Raw genomic sequence first — 9493 nt, 5'->3', positions numbered from 1 at the left:
CAGCAGCGCTCTCCACTTGGACTTCGCTGGTGCCACGCGCGTGTCACCAGCGCCGGCCTTTCTTCTAATGCCGGACGCGAGCGATCAAAAGGTGAGCCAGCGAGTAAAAGTAGCGGCGGCGCTGTAGTCGACCACTCTTGAAAGCGTCGTCCGGCCTCGCAGGCCGCTGCTTGCTGGTGCGTTTGCAGAAACGGCGGGTTTTCACGAAAGGAACGCAGAAATTAATCTTTCATCGCAACTGAACTACATTACTGTCCCGGCTACAATTCTGCGCCGTGCGAGCACCTGGCATAGTCGAAGAGTTCTTTTATAACGCGCAAGATGATTGGGGAAGCGCGACAATAACATTATTCTAGGAAACCGTATTATTAATATGGTACTTGGAAATTGGATCAAACGTCGCTATTGGAGCGATCAATGCCCGTCATTTATTTATTTATTTATTTATTGAAAATACTTTCAGGGCCCGAAGGCACTACAGAAAGGAGTGGGGAAAAAATGACAAGATGTGCAACTAACAAAAATGATACAAGGCATTTTGTAAAGCGATCTTGAACTCGTGATCATCAGTTATGCTTGCGATTGTGGAGGGAAGGTGGTTCCATGCGACGCTTGGCCTAGGAACAAAAGAGTCATTACACAATTTTGTGCGACAAGACGGTAGACCAACCTTGAAGCGATGATCGGTCCTTGAAGAAATATAATGAGGTGGATGAAACAGGATGTCCTTTAAATCGTTGTTATAATAATAGATTTTGTGAAAAAGATTAAGGCGAGATGACTTTCGACGCAACGAAAGGTCAGGCAAGTTTAGGGTTTTCTTCATAGACGTGACACTGGAATGACGTGAATAATTCGATAAGATGAAACGTGCTGCGCGATTCTGAATAGCTTCAAGAGTTTGAATGAGGGTGGTCTGAGTAGGATCCCATATGGCGCATGCGTACTCTAACTTAGAACGTACCAGGGTTTTGTAAAGTGTTAGCTTCAGAGACGATGGGGCATCAAAAAAATTTCGACGGAGATAGCCGAGCATGCGATTCGCGTTGTTAGCTACATATTCAACATGCGTATTCCACGAAAGGTTAGAAGAAATGTGAACACCAAGGTATTTATAACTGTCAACAGATGGTAATGGAATATTATTGAGGGAGTAAGTACGCGGACAATGAGTAGTAGCGTGGCGAGAAACTCGCATGCTTTTATATTTAGTTGGGTTAAGTGTCATGAGCCATTGATTGCACCATTCAAACACCCTATCTAGATCGTGTTGCAGATTGATATAATCAGCATGGTTAGTAATTTTCTGGTAAATTACACAGTCATCTGCAAACAGTCGCACAGTTGAGAAAGAAAGGCAAGTAGGAAGATCATTAATATAAATCAAGAAAAGTAGAGGGCCCAAAACGGACCCTTGCGGAACACCGGATGTTACAGGGGAATTAGGTGAACGAAAGTCATTAGCTGTCACATACTGGCTACGGTTAGAGAGAAATTCCTTAATCCATGCAAGTACACTGGGGTCTATGTTAAGTTGATTAAGCTTGAATATAAGTAGGTCGTGTGAGACGGAGTCAAATGCTTTGGCAAAATCTAAATATATGCAATCAGTATCAACGTCATGGTCCGCGTTAATAAATAAGTCGTTGGTAAAACATAGCAATTGCGTTTCGCACGAAACTGTTTTACGGAATCCATGCTGATAAATACTGAAGAAGGAATTGGACTCAAGGAATTCGATGAGATGCGAGTATAATATATGCTCTAAGATTTTGACTGGGATGGATGTTAATGATATGGGACGGTAATTATTGGGGGAATGTACATCACCAGATTTATGCACAGGGACCACCTTCCCTATCTTCCAGTCAGAGGGCAGTGTCGACACCTGTAATGACTGTTCAAAAAGCTTTGACAATATCAATGAAGAATACACTTGTGTACACTTCATCATTTTTGATGAGATACAATCTGGGCCGGCCGATGAAGACACCTTTAAATTGACAATATGCCTTTCTACACCAACTGCATCAATAGCGATGGGATCCATTGGTAAAAAGTTCGCTTTTGGTATTTGTGGAAACACTGTGGGAATGCTCTTATTAAAATGAGTAACAAACACATTGTTCAGAACATTGCAGCACTCGCTTTGAACTACTGGAACATTACTGGAACATTACTGGAACTACTGGAACACTCGCTTTGAACATTCATTTTATTGTCTGCTTAATTATAAATTTTCGTATTCAAAACGCATTTTAATGAGCGCAGCGGAGTGTGTGAGCAGTATTGCAATAACTGTATTGTCACGTGGTAGTGACGGTCGAGAACACAGCAGGAAAACTGTGAATGGCAAAACTAATGGCGAATTCCATTGGGAGAACAGGAGCACTCAAAAGCACGCTGAAAGTGCTCTTTCCAGAGGCGGCGTGTTTCAGTGGTCGAACAGGAGTGGGAGAGCCGTCATCCGGTTGTAGAACAAGAGCAGTTTCGCTGCGCCGAGAGCAGCCGGGAGCAGTCCAGACTGCTCTCGCCTGAAAAGCGGAGTACGGAGGAAGTCACGTGACGTAAACCGTCATATCCTCCTCATTTTTTATTTTGGTTCAGCCGCCTGGCCGTTGAGGCCGTGAAGACTCACCGTCCTCAACGCGCGGGGACTGCTTCGTCCTCCCCCCCTACCTACGTGTAGGTTAAGAGGCGGGCACCCCAGCTCGGTGGAATAATAAAGTTTTCACTCACTCACTCACTCAGCCGGCGAGCGCAGCGGTAATGGCGGCGGCAAAGCGTGTTCGCCTTGAAGTGCTTGAGACGCTGGATGAAGAGAGCTCATCTTGAGATTCGAGTTTCAGTTCCACGGACGACTCTAGTAGCGATGATGACGACTACGAAATGTATGCAGCGGCTTTTCAAGAGCTATTTTCGCTGCCGGAGCAAAGACCGAAAGTGGATTCGTACATTGCAAAAACTGTGTCTTCCTACTCCGACGAGGAGGTGAGTCATTCAGCTTCCATGGGTGCTGAGATTGTTAAAGCGCCTGTTTCTTTCTCTCTTTTTATTTTTCTAGTTCAAAAGAAATTTCCGCATTACACGGTCAGTGGCGGAACTCTTGGCAGCTGAATTCGCCAAGTCACCGCATTGCCCTAAAAAGAGTGATCGCGGTGGCCTTCCTCCCAAATCTCCTGAAGAACCTTTCTTTGGTGAGTTGTGTTGTGTATAGTCAACATGAACAGATACGTGGCCGCCACGAGCGTCGGTGTGTTTGCGAATGCTGCTGTCGTTAGTTAAAGCACTTTGACTTCTGCTTGGATGATGGGAAATTTACTGCTTGCAAAAAATGTGTTGCACCAGAAGGTACAACTTTTAGTTGTTACAATACGCACGGCATACTGCTAACGGGGGTCAAAGGTAGAACAATGAAAATGGGATGTGAAATGCGTTTTTTTTTGTGCACCGGTAAACTGAAACAAGCTGGTTGCCAAATACTGGTTGCTAGGTGCAGTAGCAAAGCATGATTCTCTATTAATGTTCAAAACAGTCTTGCACGCTATTGCCCATAAAACACTTGAATCAGCATTGAAAGCAGGCTATTCAGTGGCATGCATATACTTCATCTGCACTATTTTAATTTGACTACGCAAAAAATTAAATTTGTTAATTAGCTCAGCTATAACAGTGCAATTCGTCACGCACGTCGAGCTCTTAAAGTAACCCACCTAAACAGGTTGGATTGCATAATCTGTCTTAGGCAATATTTTTCAATTTGTTCAAAATAATAAAAAAATATGCTATTCCATTTCACCGTGCTATTTCTTCAAAGCATGCTTATTATTTTCAGGTATGCAGCCAACAAGGCTTGCATTAGGGATGTTGCTGGTCGCTTCGAAGTTGCAGAAAGCACCCACCACAGAATGATGAGCCGGGTAACCTCATTTCTCCTCCACATTGCACCCAGTATCATCAAGTTCCCTAGTGACCTGCACAAGCTCGCTACTGATTTTGAGTAGGTGACCAAGCATTTAGTATATAATTTAGCGCGCTGAACGGACGTTTGTTGCACTAAGCTTCTCTGAGCCACATTGTTTTGTTCAAGTTTATACATTTTTTACAATTTTTGTTGCATCATGCACCTGTAGTCTTGTGAACGTGTCCCTATAACAAAATGTCTACTGTTAGACAGCAGATAATTGCCTGCCTATCACGATACTCGCTACTTAATGAAACAAGATGCTCCCTCTGATAAATTTGTGCACTTCCTGGTGTTGCAAGTTTATTGAACTTTTCCAGTACCTTTGGTCGTTGCGAGTGCAAGCTTCACTCAACCATGTACGTATTTTGTGTCTTCACTTTGAAGGTATCAAGATTCCCAGACACTACTGGATGCGTTGACGGCAGCTACATATCCATCAAAGTACGCTCCGTGTACGTAAACAGACACCACTACCCATCTGTGACCCTTCAAGGCATATGCGACAACAAGAAGAGATTTCTTGACGTCAGCACTGGCGCCCCAAGTAAAATGCATGATTCAAGAATTTTCAGAAGGTCAAGGGTTGCTAATGTGCTGCCACAATTGTGCTCCAGTGTGTACCACATAGTAGGCGATGCAGCCTACCCTTTCAGAGAGTACCTCATGACACCTATTCGGGACTACGGAAACCTGGACTGCAGCACAGAGCCTTCAATGCAAGGCTGTCGGGAACGAGGGTCCTAATTGAAAATGCCTTTGGAGATCTAAAGAATCGCTTCAGGCAATTGCACAGGTTGGACATGTGGACAACATGTCCAAGTTTATAATCTCATGCTGCATGATTCACAATCTCTGTATTGAGCAGGGAGATTTGCCGGAGAACTTGTCACGAGACATGTCCCTCAGCCTACAAACACCAAACGATGATGACACTGGCCCTCCTGCAACTCAACAAAGCAGCGGCAGCAATGGATCCCAGCAAGATAACCTTTTACGTGCCTTGGCTGGTATCAAGAAAGCTCACTTGATGGTGAAGATGGGGCTGCGGAGACCGCAACCATGAACTGTAGGAATTCCTTGAAGAAATTACAACATTGTGAGCAAAAGTACATGTATTGGAGGCTCGCAGAAAAATAAAAGCTATTCAAGTTACCACCATATCACAAAAAAAGGCGCTGGTCGGCCGTCCATTTACATTTGTTCAGGGTAGTGCCTTGTTTATGTACCTAAATAGTATACAATAAAAATGCATTGAAACCAAGCAATCCAGTTGTATAGTAGACATATTTAGGACTAGCACATAACACGGAATTCAAAAGCATAAAGGGCAGGACAACTCGCAATTTTTGCATGTTGTCCCGTCGCTTCAACGTCTCTTGTACTAGTCCTGAATATGAAATATTTTATTTCTGAAGACCGAAGGCTTGACGCACAATTTCCATTTTCTCATTGTGCATTTTGCGCCGTTCGTCAAGAAGTGCCTGTCGCTCTACTTGCCGTTGAGCTCTGCGGTTTTCTTTCTCGGCATCTCTGGCTGGTTTCCGACACTCCCGCTCTTCATTTATTGCCTTCATTTCAGAAAAAACAATTGCATGTGTTGCAGGCGTATAGTGCTTGAACGCGGCTTTACATCAGCATTTGGCGACTGGCTTTCACTTTTCTCAATGCTCTCTGCATTTGGTGAGACAAGCCTTGGAGATTCCGGCGAGTCCTTGAAAATAACCCCTGAGGCATCTCTTTGCACTTCTGGTTCAATGCTGTCGTCAGTGGTTTCTATTTTGCGAATCTTGTCGTCGAATGGCACAGGGCTCGGTGATGCTCCAGATCTGTTGTTGTTGTCTGAGGTAGCCTTGCGACGTCTGATCACAGTCTTGTAGTGGTTCTCACATTGTTCTGGTGTTTTCTTGATGCCAAGTATAGCTTCAACATCCATGGAGATTTGCTTGAAAGCCTGTTGTTTTTAAATTTCTTGAACGGGCCAATGTGTGGGAAGTACTTATAGTAGTACTCTAGCAGCAGCTTTGTCTGTCCCTCGGTCCATTCAGCAGCTGGAAGGAAAATACATTTTAGACAGTGAACAGAAACACTAAACGCTGAGGCACTCACCTCCACCTCCTTTCCTGATGCCCGATAGTCTCGCCTGAGCTTGCGCCTTCCCGTTATTTGGTGCTGGTGTAATGCATGACCAACTTCTCTGCAGGATTACATCTGTACCACCTGTGAGGGCGAAAGAACAGTAAATAAAGGGCTTAAAATAATAATAATGCAAAAACATATGTGTGCTTGTGTTGCAGTGCATGTTAAAGAACCCCAGGTGGTCAAAATTAAGCTGGAACCCTCCACTATGGCGTGCCTCATAATCAGAACTAGTTTTGGCACATAAAACCCCAGAAAGAAAATAAGAAAAATAATACTTACCACCCCCAGTTGGAATGCATGATGGTCCAGCCTCCATGCACCCTCCCTCACTTGCTGGTATTTGCTCATTGGCAGCCGAACTGGTACGCAGCACTGCATCTGTTTTCAAACATGATGGAAAGGTATTAATTTACTCATACGACATAAAATAGGCCCTTAAGTAAAAAGCTACTTTATGCTTAGAGACATTGTCATAAGCTTGGATATCAGAAGAATACAGCAGGTGGAAAAGGAGTTCAGTAAATTAAGTTGCATTGGTTTTTAACAGGGCTGCATGAAATGTGGCACAAATCATTAATAATTCAGAAACACTTGTGACATGTAACATTCCTTATGTGCGTCACCCCAAAGTTGCTTGAAAACAACCAGAAAAGTTTCACTGTCTCACCTGGGATGCTGGTCTCTGGTATCATCAGACTTGCTTGCTTTTGGGTAGCATAAGTGGACAGAACAGCCGCTGAAATGGGCATATACATTAGTGAGTGTTCTCGTCGCGATTTTTTTTCAAAAGCAACAGCTATCGATTATGCAGCTGAAAGATACCTGAGAGCTTTACTATATCAACTTGGCAGTTAAACGCCCTTTAGTTTACAACATTCACTGTAGTCACTCGTAGCTGGCTTCGTGCGAGGTAAAGCAGCTAAATGCAGGAGCCTAGAAAATGGGTGTTTTGGCTCACACACATGAAATCGGCTTGTGTTTGCACTGCGTCCCGTCTGTAGCTTTAGCCGTCTGTGTGTTTCTGCGGTACTGTGTAAATATTGTCATACCAACTAGCCCACCACTCAGTTCTTTTTGTGAGTTAGCTTTAACGTCACAGGCACCTACGCTGATACAGCTCGTATTGCAGTAAACTGCATTGGTAGAAACGGCCTAGCATTTTTTCACTATCTGTAAGGAGATGTTGGTGGCTGTTAGAGGGCATCGGCTACATCTTTTACGAATTCATAAATTAGTTAAAAAAAGTCATACAAAAAATGTATGGAAGACGACAGACCTAAATTTCACCACATACAACAAATATAATTTTTCTGAGAAGTTAACAAATTTTCGAGTGTGCATGTTGACATGTGGCAGACCTTGGTGAGAAGCACAATGTACCCAACCACTACGGGAACACGATAATGTGAGTGAATACACAAAACAGGTGTATATTAAAATGAATCATTTTGGCAAATACAGTCACCTAACAATGTTAAAATAATAAACATTTAGATATTCCAAATTCTTCAAGAAACTGCACTAATGCACATGCTGCTCTGTGTTGTACATGTGCTGACGGCCATGCACCCAATATTTTATCTAGTTATATTGCTCTTCCATCCAGAGCTTTAGTATTCGCAAAAAGCATGTAAAAGTGACTGTCAATATTTTTGCAGTGTAACAGCATATGTTCTTTGTCTTTTCCGGCCTCCTCACAACAGCACACAGCCCTGTCAAATTTTCCTGCCTTGTGCAAGAAGCACTTAGTATAGCGTGTATTGCATAACGAAACAGGACCAGAGGCAAAACAAACTTGCATGCAAAAACAAACTTCTCTACAGCGCACTGCTGGTGAGGAAAACGCACACTTGCGATATGATCTGTATATCATAAATTTAATTATTTATGCGAAGTCCTGTTCCGTGTTGCAGAAGTGTAGCGTGTAATCGTTCTGTAGCCGGTTTCTAAGCATGGAGTGGTGCAAGTGCACGTAAAGCTCAAATTAAGCCACAATTACAAATGCAGGTGAACATGGAAACGGAACAAGGCATTGGAGCAGTCTCGGAATAGCTCGCATTCGAATTTATGCTGACAGCAGCTAGAAGGTGGGAACTATAATAGCCAGCGAAATATTTCGCTGATCCACGGTGCTTCACTCGCACGCATTATACAAGTGAGTTGGGGTACCTATACACAATCGGCTATACGCGTGGCCGCTCGCGCTAGAAAGCGTGGCGCGCTACATGTCGAAGGCGTGCGCATGCCAAATACGAAACAATGAAATGAAGTTCGTCTTACCTTCTGTTGAAGACGGCGACTTGCCCTGAATAATAGAAAGCATAATGCGCTGGGCTTCAGAATCCATGATATCATATAATCTTTCTCAGGCGGAAACGTGGGATGCATCGGCGTTGCACAAAAGTACTACGTAGTACTCGACCGCAAACGGTCTCAGCGTTGCGCCGTTTGCGCCCGGCAGATCACAACACAATCGCACGTGTTTTGCCGCTCTCCCGCAGAGAATGCTGGGACGTCGATTGCTTTAGTCACGTGGTACATTTCTCCTTACACGTCCCCCTCGCACCTGCTCTCCGAATGCACGGCGTATTCCAGTGGCAGGTCGAGTGTCCCTGCTCTCACTGCGCTGCCACCCGACTCCGCACTGCGCGGCGCCCTGCTCCTGTTCTCCCAATGGAATTCGCCATAAGTCTTCAGTGGGCGAACCTGTTCCCAGAAAACCCGGCTTCACTCAAAGCACAACATGGCGACGAACGCAGTTGAAAATCTGATCAGCGGGTCTAGCGCGTCAGCTTTTATACGTGACTCTTTCTCTACGCATGAGTCATCGGAGGTTCCAGAGTAATCGCTGGTGCCAGCGTGTCTTCCAGAAAGTACTACACAATTCGCGTCGCGCATACATGAAATCAGATTACGCAAGGTTCGGTGACAACAGACAGCAGATAGAACCATCGATAACATTCGAGAAACTTCCGATACATGAGTCCTGCGTGGAGCGATAACATTTGATAGACTGTGAAACGTAGTCACCCGAGAAAAATAAACAAGTACACGTTTTAGTATAATTTTTCATTTAGTCGCAATTCTGCCGAAGGCTATTGGTAGATGTTGACTGTAATCAGAATCCTTATTCGAACTGAAAGAATTGCTTAGACCTACCTCCTATACCGAAATGCACAGGATTTACCCAGACCCTAGTAGCATTTGCAAGAGCTGTAAGACTCAGACTTCCCCACATGCTATGGGAATGTAACGACCAATATCCGACAGATGGCACGCCACCCTGCGCCGCTCCCACCTCGACGACCCAACAAGCCTGCGAGACGGCAAAGAGGCAAGACCTCGATGTCCCCACGTGGGAGCCAACTCAACTGCTCGTCTTAATAA

The 9493-nt window shown here is 44.4% G+C and overlaps 1 protein-coding gene and 1 pseudogene across 1 annotated transcript; one reads left to right on the top strand and one right to left on the bottom strand.

Moving 5' to 3' along the window:
* The first annotated feature begins 3511 nt into the window (after window positions 1–3511).
* On the top strand, window positions 3512–5295 carry LOC119462604 (putative nuclease HARBI1; annotated as a pseudogene).
* Window positions 5296–5830: 535 nt separating this feature from the next.
* LOC119462602 (uncharacterized) lies at window positions 5831–8705 on the bottom strand. The gene is made up of 5 exons (XM_037723935.2): window positions 8387–8705; window positions 6774–6842; window positions 6386–6484; window positions 6074–6184; window positions 5831–6015 (listed from the first exon to the last, which is right to left on the bottom strand). The coding sequence occupies exons 1-5, from the start codon at window positions 8451–8453 to the stop codon at window positions 5831–5833; spliced, it is 531 nt and encodes a 176-aa protein (XP_037579863.1). The 5' UTR covers window positions 8454–8705.
* Between the last annotated feature and the right edge of the window lie 788 nt (window positions 8706–9493).

The sequence above is a fragment of the Dermacentor silvarum genome, chromosome 8 (genome assembly GCF_013339745.2).
Source record: "Dermacentor silvarum isolate Dsil-2018 chromosome 8, BIME_Dsil_1.4, whole genome shotgun sequence".
In the NCBI taxonomy this organism is placed as follows: Eukaryota; Metazoa; Arthropoda; class Arachnida; order Ixodida; family Ixodidae; genus Dermacentor; species Dermacentor silvarum.
The sequence above is the reverse complement of the archived record's forward strand: the minus strand, read 5'-3'. Positions and strand labels throughout refer to the sequence as shown.

Bases quoted from the DNA above. Each gene is read 5' to 3' on its own strand.
- LOC119462602 (XM_037723935.2), bottom strand. From the start codon at position 8,453: ATGGATTCTGAAGCCCAGCGCATTATGCTTTCTATTATTCAGGGCAAG. The intron at 6,843-8,386 runs GTAAGACGAACT...TGCCCATTTCAG, and splicing joins GTCGCCGTCTTCAACAGAAG to CGGCTGTTCTGTCCACTTAT. The intron at 6,185-6,385 runs GTAAGTATTATT...TCGCCCTCACAG, and splicing joins ATGCATTCCAACTGGGGGTG to GTGGTACAGATGTAATCCTG.